Below are 13,706 nucleotides of genomic sequence, written 5' to 3'. Positions count from 1 at the left end.
AATGGCTGACAAGTATTTCAGAGGGCAAAATTCATCGTACTGCCTGTAAACATATGTAAAAGTACCAGAAACTATCCCAGCTTTTGATATTCTTATTTCCTTTGTTGGGAAGGAAAGAGGAATAGGTTGGGAAAACATAGAAAGAAAGAGTAGGTCGCTCAAATCCCAGATGAAGACTGTCTCACTTATTCTGAGGATAAGGGGAGACAAGAATTTTTGCCATTCTGTCTCATAATTGTATAGTTTGAGGATCATTCCTTGCATGACCTGTATAGTGCTTAACAGTAAATGGGAATGATGCTACACAATAATGTATCTAATCATTGTAGAACCTATTCAAAACTACATGGCTGTAAAACATTCAAACATGCAGAAACACACCATTGTGCTTATGCACAGTGCAGCATTCATGGATGCACAACAAGTTGTATGTTAAGGAAGCCTAAATTCCAATTTATAATTCCCTGTCATAAAAGAAAGAACACAGCCATTCAAATTTATTTTAGAACTCGCCTTTCACAATGAGTATCAAAATAAAGTTGCACTGTTTAAAAATTTGCATCTGGCAATGATTTGTACAGGTAAATGCAAATAGCACAAGTTGGAGTCCACATCACACAGTTACTGTTTTGGGTTAGTAAGTCCGAAGGTCAGAGGGCAGCAAGGGCATTCTACATTCATTAGGACCATGCATGTGTAATAAAGCACTGTGATTTTGAAAAAAACTTCAGGTTGAGGAAAGCTTTTTATGTTTTAACAAATGTCAGTGCTCTTATCTCCATGAATAACAAATATCAAAGTAGATAGGATTATTGAACAGCTTCTGTCTTTTAACTGGGCTTTTTAAGCAACTTGTATAATTAAAATTAAACTGCTTCAGACATATCATATGATCGAGCAATTGAGGAATTTCACTAGTGTTTTACTGTTTCTGGGCATCATTGGAAAATGTAAGCTTGTTGTGTTGAATTTATATTCCAGCAATAAATGCCAAAGACTGGATTGTTAGTTGACACAGGAACCACTATGCTCCCAAATTTAATAATTTTAGTAAATTACCTTGATGTAAACTAAATCTTTGTAGTGCATTCCAGAACAAATTACTTACACTATCCAGTCTGCTTGCATTAAATGTTCTTAATATAATTTTGCTGTTCAGTGCTATGACTAGATATTTGCATCATAAAATATCTAAAACACTTAAGAGCAAACAATCCAAATAGGAATTGAGGAAGATTACTGCTTCATGGGCATATGATGAAAATTCAAGAAAAGTGGTCAAAATAAAGTGCACTAAGTTCCATCTGCAAATTTGGTGATAAAAGTGATACACTGCTACTGACTGTGAAGATAAAAATAATAAATTCAATTGGAAAATATTTAAAAATGTGGTCAAAAGTCATGTTTATTGGGGATGGGAAGGTGTTTATATTGTAGTTGCCAAAGTGGCCAACTTCAAGCAATAAAATTACATCTTTCAAGCAAAAGTGAACAATGTATAGGAAAAATTAAACTTTTTTAGTGTAAGTTATATTATTGTATAAAGTCAGAGTAGAGTTGAACCTTGTTTCTTTCTTCACTTTGTTGTTGTTGTTGTTGTTGTTTCTTCTAACCATATTGGGTATTACAAATAAACTTACAAAATTTTTACTAAATTGTGAGTGATTAAGTTCTCTATATGTGTAAGAATACTTAAATTACAGAAGATTCCAACCATCAACTATACTTAATGCTCTTCAAACATACCTTATGCTGTTACAGGTGCTCCGTATTGTTCTTCGATGGCTTTCAACTTTGCCCACCCCCACCACTGCGGATAGCTGTGTGCAGCAGAGACTTCCATATGCCCAACGTATCCTAAGACGAGTACACTTCACTGAAATCACCCCTTGGGATCTGGACACAGTTCTTTCTCACTCGCATATGGATCAGACATTGTATAGACAGGTTTGTATGATGATTTTCCCCTATTTTCATGGCACTGGAAATGGTATGTCTAAGATTTGACACCGGAGTTTCTCCTGGCATATACAATTTTCAAACAACTAACGGGAATTCAGCAAGATAATATTTACAGTGACTGCCAATATTTCGGCAGGAGTACACCCTGCCATTTTCAAGGCACAAACTGTGAATATTACTGGTTGAATTCCCGTAAGTTGTTTGGGGGGGGGGGAAAAAATTAAAAGTTCAGTCTTCAAAGTCTGGCAACTAATCATGATGCATACAGTTAGTTTTATACTTCTGTGTTCTCAAACCTTGTCATAAAACATGGTCCTTTTAAGTTATCTTAAAGTTGTTGGAAGTTGTTATGTTACTGGTTGCCATGTTCATCATCCTCCCTTCTTTCTTACCTAACAGTGTATTTATGTTTTTAAGATACTGTGAACAAGGCTGGAATCCTTTCCATCCAGGCAGATAAGTTTCTTTCTATTCAGCCAAATTCCCATATGGTTCCTTCAGTGTGAAGATATTTTTCTTTTCCTATCTCAGTTAATACTCCACTTCTAATGACAGACTTGACAGGACTGCAAAATCTAAGCCACCTACTGCTGTCGTTATCGCTGCTGGTGCTGCTGCTGTACTCAAAATTCCCACTACAGTCAACACAAGATTATAAAAACAGTAAGTCTTTCTCATCTGAAAATGTATCACTCAATCTAGCAAGAAATGAAACTGCATCCGAATAACTCGTTTAGCAGTTGAAACTGATTAATACATTGGTATAGGAACTCCGAAACAGCAAAAAAAGTGAGGCACACCATTGACAGACTTATCTTGCATTCAGTTTTTTAGCTTAAAATGCTAATAAGTAACAATAACTAATTGTTCAATTAACATAAATGTTGTTCTTGTCCTATAACAGGACACATCTAAATATTTTCAAGTCCAGGATGTAAACTGTGTCATGCAAAAAATGTGTAAATGATTTAGGTGATCAGTGGTTCTGATATAAAAGTGACATACTTTTGTGAGATCAGATGCTGCCCATTGTAACTGTTCCACAGTTATGTCTGTGCCTGTTTGTTCTGCAGCATTTTATCTGCAAGCAGAATGATCATCTGTTTACAATAATTTACCAATTGCCGGGAGTTTAATTGTGATTACAGAAAACTTCTAATCACAAAATTAAATTCTCCTCCCCAATTTTGGCGCCTATCAATCAGATTTTCAAAATATCGCTAAATCATTTAGGTAATTCCTAGAAAAGGATCATATCACTGACCAAATTCTCCTCATTTAATTGCAAGCAGTAACCTTCTCAGTGCTTTCAAACTCTGGTTGAGTGTAGTCTGGATCATTTGTGCCCAGTTTTAAGAGATGCTAATTTTTCAAGCATCTGGATGTTTACGATGTCATGACTCCTGAACAGTATATCATACAATGGTATTATTCTGCCAGTACATTCAGTGATATGTGGGTATACTGGATGCAAAACGTGTTGCAAATGTATTTAGTAGTAAAGAAATATTAAATTAAAATGTAATGGCTCCTACTGAAGTTTCACTGCTAAATAGAAAAAATATTGTAAGTGAGAAACTTTTTTGTGTGTGGGGTAGGGGCAAGAAAATTTGCATTAAGGTTTAAAATTTCACGTAAAGTTAGTTTGAAGTTTCTAAATGCTTTCATTCTCAAATACTGGTTGAATACATTCTGCGTAAATTGCACACCATAGGTTATGTTATCTCAAGACACAAACTTCATTTCTAACTTTTAATACTTGACTTTTGTGTTAAACCATCAACATAAGATATCTTTTAATAAGTAGATAATTACAGCAATTTAAATCTTCAGATTCTTTTAATAATTACATTGACATTGAAAATCAAATTTTTGTTCACTAAGCTGCTGTTACTGGTACTGGATGACTGTTTCAGCCATTAAGTAAGCCATATGATCTCATCAAAACTATCTGGGCACCTCTTTATGTACACTGATATGGATTTTGTACACTCTTTGTTTTTGAGAGTTTGAAATTTGCTAGAGACACTTTCAATGAGATGTCTGAATGAGGTGTTGTTGGACAACAGCATTGGGAACAAAGTAAACTTTCTTATTCATCCCAAAGTTATTGCTTTAGGTTCAGGTCAGGACCCTGGGCAGGCCAATCCTTTTCAAGAATCTTATTGTCCGCAAACCATTACTTCACAGATACTGCTTTACAGTAGCGGGCATTGTCGTGCTGATACAACCAACCATCGTTTCCAAACGGTTCCTCTACTGTATGCAGCACAGAATGCTATAAAACGTGTTAAGTACAATAACAGACCCACATCATACCACCACCTACGTACTGTAGTGCCTTGAGAATTTCGGTGTAAATTCTAGAGATACTCAGCCTTCCACCGTTTCGAACACCCGATATTTTAAGTATGAGTGTGAATGAGTGTTTACAAATTAAACATGCCTCAGCTATTTTTTTTATAACAAAGAGCTCATTTAACAACTGCAAATATGCACTCATTCAATAAACTGAAAAAAACTTCATTGCATGCATGAGCTGAGGGAAGTTATTTTGTCTGCTTAAGTAAGAGAACTGGACAGGAAACAGTGAGGTTTAATCTGCCTGTAAACTGAAAAGCAGGCAATACTTATGAATGGGACAAGTTGCCTTTATGAGAAGAATGTTACAGCTGCCGTACAGGATCACTAAGAATCACTTTTTCTTCTAACAGTGTAGAACAGTGTGCAGAGATTAAGGTAGACTCTGTCTGTATGTGTTACTATTATTAGTGACTCATTTCATCCCTGCAGCACTTTTATGTGATAACACACATTTCAATTTGGTCTTAGCCCACTTCATTTAACGGCGAACAGTAATTTTATACTAGTAGCACACTGTTTTTAATAATCTGTGATTTTTCCTACACCTGCAACATGGAAACTATTAGCCTTAGACATTTTTGCTAGAAGCCGCAGTTTTTGAGTTATTCAAGAAAAATGCACAAAAGTAACCTTTAAATCCCCACCCCAAGTGTACATCTCAGCAGCGGGTATTTTTAGTATGCTGTGACTCTCCTTTCTACCATTATATATAGATTTTCAGCTACGCTAGTTTTGTATCTTATTTTTCCTTCATTGACTGGAGTATAAAAATAGTTTGAGTTTTGCTGTTTTGGGCAGCAAAGTAACTGATGATGACTGAAGAAGAGAGGATGTAAAACATAGAAAAGTGTTTTTGAAAAATTAGAATTTTGTAAGCACCAAACATAAATTTGTATAAGGAGGTCTTTCCTGAAGGCAAGAGGGTGACATGCAGGTGCAGAGGTTTTCAGGTAGGCTAGTCCACCATTCTCTGTCATGGAAGGGAAACAATGTACACATAACTCACTTTGGGATTGTCCACCATTTCAGTAGCAATGGAACAATGGATTTATAGAGGGCAGCTGCTTCACATAAATATCTTTACAATTTGCATGTAAAATGCTATGAGATAAGGTGGCCATTGGCTGCACTTCAAAAACTTTCAGATGCAGAACTAGTATCAAAAGTTATGAAATATGTTACATTTTCACCATATCTCTAATCAATTGTGAAAATTTAACATGTTTTGTATCTTCTGATACAATCCCAAAGTGAATAAAATGTAATTTCCCTTCCACTGCTGACAGTGGTATATTACCCTATCTAAAAATGTCCGGCCCTGTTCATCACCCTATGCCTTCAGGGAAGACCCCATAACACAAATTTATAGTAGGTGTTCATAAATTTCTATTTTTTCAAAAACACTTTTCTGCATTTTACATTCTCTCTACTTCAGCCGTCATCAGTTGTTACAACGTGGTGACTATTTCTTGCTTCTTTCAATCGCACAGGTCGAAGTTGTAGTATGACCTATGACAGTTAACAGCTTTCAGAATAAGAAACATTCTTAAGAATTTACCAGTAAGGACACCTGGAATCATTGTGGTTGTGAGAGGGGTCACCATCCGGAGTTAGATCCACACATCAACATGCACACAGTCTACAGATGAGCCATTACTCAGCGAGGAATGTGTTACAGTTGGATTTAGAATTCATGGAATGACCCCAATTGAATGTTGTGTGGTTAATGAAAAAACACTTCACTCTACCTGTCTGACAGTGTGGTATGCTGTAACTGCTGTTGGTGCAATCAGGTGTTAGTTTCAGAATGAGATTCTCACTCTGCAGTGGTGTGTGCACTGATATGAAACTTCCTGGCTGAGTAAAACTGTGTACCGGGCAAAGACTAGAAGACTAGAAGTCTGGAAGGTAGGAGACAAGTTACTGGCAGAATTAAAGCTGTGAGGTCGGGTTGTGAATCTTGCTTGGATATCTCAGAGCAGTTGCCCACAAAAGGCAAAGGCCCTGAGTTCGAGTCTTGGTCCAGTATACAGTTTTAATCTGCCAGGAAGTTTCAGGCATTATTACTTTCAGGACTGTTGCATGACAGTGACATGGAGTTCAAATGTTACATACATCATACTGAATATATTCTTTCTGCTAGAATAGTGGACAAAGATAAATGTGAGAAATGTTCATTTCAAATTGAGTGATACGACATCATACACTGCAGGTGCATCCACAACATTGTGAGGAAAATTTTTCCTTAATGTCTCACCTGTCATTCTGGCGACAAGTTGTAGCCGCCAAGAACACCAGGCTTGTCCGCTTGAATTGTATCAGTGTAGCATATTTCAAAAACTGTGTGTGTTAACAAACCCCAAAGTTTACTGGAGGTGAAAGCTACCATTAAAGAATAGGTAGGTTTAATTGAGCAATGCCTGTTGACCTGAGTTAAGAGTAATTTCTGGCAGAGACAAAAATTCTATTAAAATGAATGGCCACCATTTGGATGACATAGGTTTTTATATCAAACAGTGTAAATCAAGTACATATTAACTTTTACTTACACAGAATCAACAAAATTGACAACCATTTGCAAACTATAAATTTCCCATTGGTCTTCTAGAACTGGTCGCATACATGAGTCTTACTCCATATGGGATTGCTGTTAATATCTATCTCCCCCTCCCTCCCCTCCCTCCCCCCTCCCTCCCTCCCCTCCCCTCCCTCCCCTCCCTCCCCTCCCTCCCCTCCCTCCCCCCCTCCCTCCCTCCCTCCCTCCCCTCCCTCCCTCTCTCCCCTCCCTCCCCTCCCTCCCTCCCTCCCTCTCCCTCCCCCTCCCTCCCTCCCTCCCCCTCCCTCCCTCCCTCCCTCCCCCTCCCTCCCTCCCCCTCCCTCCCTCCCTCCCCCTCCCTCCCTCCCCCTCCCTCCCCCTCCCTCCCCCTCCCTCCGTCCCTCCCTCTCCCTCTGTCCCTCCCCCTCCCTCCCTCCCTCCCCCTCCCTCCCTCCCTCCCCCTCCCTCCCTCCCTCCCCCTCCCTCCGTCCCTCCCCCTCCCTCCGTCCCTCCCCCTCCCTCCGTCCCTCCCCTTCCCTCCGTCCCTCCCCCTCCCTCTCTCCCCCTCCCTCTCTCCCCCTCCCTCTCTCCCCCTCCCTCTCTCCCCCTCCCTCTCTCCCCCTCCCTCTCTCCCCCTCCCTCTCTCCCCCTCCCTCTCTCCCCCTCTCTCCCCCTCCCCCTCTCCCCTCCCCCTCTCCCCTCCCCCTCTCCCCTCCCCCCTCCCTCTCCCCCCTCCCCCCTCCCTCTCTCCCCCTCCCTCTCTCCCCCTCCCTCTCTCCCCCTCCCTCTCTCCCCCTCCCTCTCTCCCCCTCCCTCTCTCCCCCTCCCTCTCTCCCCCTCCCTCTCTCCCCCTCCCTCTCTCCCCCTCCCTCTCTCCCCCTCCCTCTCTCCCCCTCCCTCTCTCCCCCTCCCTCTCTCCCCCTCCCTCTCTCCCCCTCCCTCTCTCCCCCTCCCTCTCTCCCCCTGCCCCTGCCCCTCCCCCTTCCCCTGCCCCTCCCCCTCCCACTCTCCCCCCTCTCCCCCCTCTCCCCCTCTCCCCACTCTCCCCACTCTCCCCACTCTCCCCACTCTCCCCACTCTCGCCCACTCCTCGGGTTTTATTGAGTAGGGGTCAAATGTTTCAGATAGCCCTTGGTGTAGTGACCGTTTGTGTGCCTGTTAGAAGAATGGTCATACTCCATCACACACTATTGGGTGGCTTGCGGAGTACAAGTGTAGGACTATTCTACAGTACAGATCAAAATTTAAACATTACATACTTTCTCCAGCCCAGGGAAATTTAGCAAATTGGATGGTTCTTTTACATTAGGGATGGTCAAGGGTAAACCTTAGGCAGTTTAAAAGAGCACCGATTGTCCATCAACAGTTCCTGAGATAAATCTGAAAATCCATAATTTTTGGATACTAAAAGTGTCAATTATGGGAAAGGCCACTTGTATTTATGGCAGTCATAAGAAGATATTCTCGGGATCTTTAAAACTTTTTTCGACATTGTTATCTGTTACCAAGGTCCAGAGGTTCAAATTAATCGTACTTATGTACATAAAACATGCATGTAATATCTGGTCTTAGGCATAAATGTAATTTTAACTGACATAATGGTCAAATGGAAGTGATTCTAGGGTCACTGCAGCATTGCTGAGGTCACTAAACCCTGTTTTTTGTCAGCATTTTTTACCAATAAAAATTTTATGATGTGCTCACACTGTCCAATGGACACTTTGTGCATGTACGAATATGCCAAAAGTGGTACTCCAGTGACAAAAAAGTGAGCTGAAAGAACCGTAACACGACTGAAAAGAACTTAAAATGGCTGCCAAATTTATGGGAAAGACTGCAAATTCAGTGAAATATTAAAACTTTTATTGTTTTAAGATACAAATCATAAGCCGGGCTTTTTCGATGAACTGCAATTGTTGGGAAACCTATTCAGTAAAAAAAGTACACGAAACAATTTTGTGTTAAACTTATATTGTGAAAACTTATTTGTTGCTCGTGTGTGTTCATATGTGTGTAAGTATATCAATGTGTTCAGGTACATAAATAGTGTCAAGATTTCATTGACCTACACAATTTGTTTTATATAAGCAGCACACCTTGCTGCAGCAGGGAAAAAAGGAAGAAGCCAAAAAATGCTTCTGTCAGAGCACAGAAATGGTGAATATGTTCCTCTTTAAAAGACTGTCTGGAAAGTAGAGAATCAGCTGCCTCAGCTCCCACTTTAGACTTCCTCATCAAATACTCCAGCATGCGAACATTTCTACATCTACATGGATACTCTGCAAATCACATTCAAGTGCCTGACACCTTCACAATTCTCTATTATTCCAGTCTTATATAGCGCACAGAACAATGAATGCCTATATCTTTCCGTACAAGCTCCGATTTCTCTTATTTTATCGTGGTGATAATTCCTCCCTATCTAGGTCAGTGTCAACAAAATATTTTTGCATTCAGGGGAGAAAGTTGGTGATTGGAATTTCGTGAGATTCCATTGCAACAAAAAAAATGCCCTTCTTTTAATGATTTCCAGACTAAATCCTGTATCATTTCTGTGACACTCTCCCATATTTCGTGATAATACAGAACGTGCTGCCTTTCTTTGAAATTTTTTGATGTACTCCGTCAGTCCTATCTGTTAAGGATTCCACACCAAGCAGCAGTATTCTAAAAGAGGATGGACAAACGTAGTGTAGGCAGTCTCCTTAGTAGGTCCGTTACATTTTCTAAGTGTCCTGCCAATAAAATGCAGTCTTTGGTTAGCCTTACCCACAACATTTTCTATGTATTCCTTCCAATTCAAGTTGTTCGTAATTGTAATACCTAGGTATTCAGTTGAATTTAAGGCTTATAGATTACACTAATTTATCGTAAAACCGAAGTTTAACATTTTTGCACTTCATTGTGCTGGAAGAGAGTGGCAGAGAGATAGACATTGTGTGTGTGTGTGTGTGTGAGAGAGAGAGAGAGAGAGAGAGAGAGATTCGATGTAAACATTTTCATTTCAATAGCTGTTCACACTCATGGGTGGCACAGGAACTGAAGTTTGAAGGTAGCAAAGCAAAAGTATACATACTGTACTCGGTGTTCAAATGTCCCCTCACTAAGAAAGGCGAAGGTGTACTTATCTGGAGTTTACTTAACCACCACGAAGATAAATGTAGATATTACTGTGAGTGATATTGAGGAGCAATGAAAACCATAAAAATTAAGCAAAGCTCCAGAAACCAATGCAGCTGAGTTACATTGTATATTAATATTCTTGTGCTGTAGGTCTCTTCAGTAAAAACTTGTGCTCAGAGATAGGAAAAAGCACCAGTCACACCTGTCTACAAGAAGGGTAACAGAAGAGATCGACAAAACTACTCTCCAGTCTCACTGACGTCCTTCTGTTCTAGAATCCTAAAACATATTTTCAGCTCAACCATAAGGAGGCATGTCGAACATAATGTGGCATCTGAAACAGAATTGGTTCTGTGAAACCCAAGTTGCACTTGTCTCGCATGACACCATGAAAGCTGTGGATCAAGAAAATAGGGCGAATGCAGTATTTCATGACCTCAGAAAAGCGTCTGACTTGGTACCGCACCACAATTTGTCAACAAAAGTGTAATTATGTGGTTTAACAAACAAAATTTGTGGCTGGGTTGCAGATTTCTTGATTTGCAAGACATAGCGTGTTATCTTTGACTGAGAGTCACTGAAAAAAGCAGAAATAAATTCAGGCGTGCCCCAGGAAAATATTTCGAGGCCTTTGCTGTTCATTTTGTATATTATGACCTGGAAGACAGTAGCAATGGTGCAGTTATCTACAATGAAGTACTATCTGAAAAAAACCTGCACAAATATTCAGTCAGATTTTGCTAAGGTTGCAAAGGGGTGCAGAGACTGACAATTCATTTTAAATGTAAAATACGTTACTCAGGACTGCCATGTCAGGAAATCACAATTAGAACTGATCAGCTCGTACAAATACCTGGTTGTAACAGTTTGTAAGTATGTGGAATTGAATAGTCACAAAGGCTCAATTGTAGCAACGATAGGTGGCAGACTGTGGTTAATTGGCAAGGTCTGCTTACAAATCACATATGGACACCATCTTAGAATATTGCTCAGATGTGCAGGACCCTTAACAAAAGAGATGTAAAGGAGGTCACTGATTGTATGTGAATGGTCAGTTTTATCTGACCCAAAGAAGAGCATCATAGAACTGCTGAAAAATGTGAACTAACAAACATCTGAAGGAAGATACCAATTGTCACGCAAAAGATTATTTACAAAATTTTCAAAAAACAGTCTTAAGTGAAGAATCTAAAGATATTCTAAAGTCCAGTGCATATCACTCCAATAAAGATGAAGAAGACAAAATTACATTAATTATGGCAAGCATGGAGGTATTTAATTAGACATGTTCCCTGCAGTCAAAACACAGGTGAACTGAGAAGAAAACATAACATGTGGTGACATGTTAAGTACCCACTGAAATGCAGTTCACAGTGGTTTGTAGAGATTGTACATAGAGATAAAAGATATTTCCAGGAAACAACAGGTAGTGAAAAATAGGGAAAATTTATCAATACCTTATCCTGTAAGGCACCACTAATAGATACTTCTTAGAGCACAGATTGTGGAACTGAGCTGGTATACCTGCCTAATATCATGCCCCCACGACCACGCAGAAGTGCCACAGCACAATGTGGCATGGACTAAACTAATGTCTGAATTAGTGCTGGAGGGAAATGACACCATGACTCCTGAAGGGCTGTCCATAAATCCATAAGAGTACAAGGGGTGGAGACCAGTACATTGCAAGGCATCCCAGATATGATCAATAACGTTCATGTCTGGGGAGTTTGGTGGCCAGTGGAAGTGTTTTAAACTCAGAAGAATGTTCATGCAGCCAGTCTGTAGCAATTCTGGATATGTGGAGTGTTGCATTATTCTGCTGAAATTGCCAGAGTCCATCGGAATTCACAATAAATATGAATGGATGCAGGTGGTCAGACAGGATGCTGATTTACAGTGGACAGTCTTTTTTTAAGTAATTATCCTGATTGCTTTCTTTTGCAATAAAAGCACATTCTTGCAGCCTATGGAGTTGCCTCACAGCCACTGACCATAGCTGATGTGGCTGTGACACATTGTTGTTAATAGATGCTGTTCCAGCATGATACTTCATAGTTTTCTGAAGAGGTACAGAACCTGTGGAAGTTTGGAACATGTTTAGCATGCAGTTGCCAAGTTAGAATCAAAGAAAATGCCCAGAAGGTTAATGGCTGCTGTGCCACCAAGTGCTCAAATATCACCCAGTACCATATCTACATTTAGTGTCAAAAGTACAATCCAATGGGGGTGGTTGTTAAGGTCTTCAGTCCTGAGACTGGTTTGATGCAGCTCTCCATGCTACTCTATCCTTTGCAAGCTTCTTCATCTCCCAGTACCTACTGCAACATACATCCTTCTGAATCTGCTTACTGTATTCATCTCTCGGTCTCCCTCTACGATTTTTACCCTCCCCGCTGCCCTCCAATACTAAATTGATGATCCCTCGATGCCTCAGAACATGTCCTACCAACCGATCCCTTCTTCTGGTCAAGTTGTGCCTCAAACTTCTCTTCTCCCCAATCCTATTCAATACTTCCTCATTAGTTATGTGATCTACCCGTCTAATCTTCAGCATTCTTCTGTAACACCACATTTCGAAAGCTTCTATTCTCTTCTTGTCCAAACTATTTATCGTCCATATTTCACTTCCATACATGGCTACACTCCATACAAATTCTTTCAGAAATGACTTCCTGACACTTAAATCTATACTCGATGTTAACAAATTTCTCTTCTTCAGAAACGCTTTCCTTGCCATTGCCAGTCCACATTTTATATCCTCTCTACTTCGACCATCATCAGTTATTTTCTCCCCAAATAGCAAATCTCCTTTACTACTTAAAGTGTGTCATTTCCTAATCTAATTCCTTCAGCATCACCCGACTTAATTCGACTACATTCCATTATCCTCGTTTTGCTTTTGTTGTTGTTCATCTAATATCCTTCTTGCAAGACACTATCCATTCCGTTCAACTGCTCTTCCAAGTCCTTTACTGTCTCTGACAGAATTACGTCATCGGCGAACCTCAAAGTTTTTATTTCTTCTCCATGGATTTTAATACCTACTATGAATTTTTCTTTTGTTTCCTTTACTGCTTGCTCAATATACAGATTGAATAACATCGGGGAGAGACTACAACCCTGTCTCACTCCCTTCCCAACAACTGCTCCCCTTTCATGTCCCTTGACTCTTATAACTGCCATCTGGTTTCTGTACAAATTGTAAATAGCCTTTCGCTCCCTGTATTTTACCCCTGCCACCTTCAGAATTTGAAAGAGGGTATTCCAGGCAACATTGTCAAAAGCTTTCTCCAAACTTAGGTTTGCCTTTCTTTCTTCTAAGATAAGTTGTAAGGTCAGTATTGCCTCGCGTGTTTCAAGTATTTCTATGGAATCCAAACTGATCTTCCCTGAGGTCGGCTTCTACTAGTTTTTCCATTCGTCTGTAAAGAATTCGTGTTAGTATTTTGCAGCTGTGGCTTATTAAACTGATTGTTCGGTAATTTTCACATCTGTCAACACCTGCTTTCTTTGGGATTGGAATTATTATATTCTTCTTGAAGTCTGTGGGTATTTCGCCTGTTTCATACATCTTGCTCACCAGATGGTAGAGTTTTGTCAGGACTGGCTCTCCCATCTTCATCTACATCCTCTTCCATTTCCCTAATATTGTCCTCAAGTACATCACCATTGTATAGACCCTCTATATACTACTTCCACCTTTCTGCTTTCCCTTCTT

At 40.1% G+C, this 13,706-nt stretch overlaps 1 protein-coding gene across 5 annotated transcripts in view; it reads left to right on the top strand.

The window, feature by feature from the left end:
* Positions 1-13,706, top strand: part of LOC126341299 (kelch-like protein 26) — a 272,243-nt gene that overhangs the window by 246,308 nt on the left and 12,229 nt on the right. For all 5 annotated transcript variants that reach the window (XM_050001763.1, XM_050001765.1, XM_050001764.1 and 2 more), the window contains exon 6: positions 1,762-1,947. In XM_050001763.1, the coding sequence (XP_049857720.1) occupies positions 1,762-1,947 (186 nt within the window). The remainder of the gene's footprint in view (positions 1-1,761; positions 1,948-13,706) is intronic.

The sequence above is a fragment of the Schistocerca gregaria genome, chromosome 1 (assembly GCF_023897955.1).
Source record: "Schistocerca gregaria isolate iqSchGreg1 chromosome 1, iqSchGreg1.2, whole genome shotgun sequence".
In the NCBI taxonomy this organism is placed as follows: domain Eukaryota; kingdom Metazoa; phylum Arthropoda; class Insecta; order Orthoptera; family Acrididae; genus Schistocerca; species Schistocerca gregaria.
This window is presented reverse-complemented; position numbering and strand designations above follow the sequence as displayed.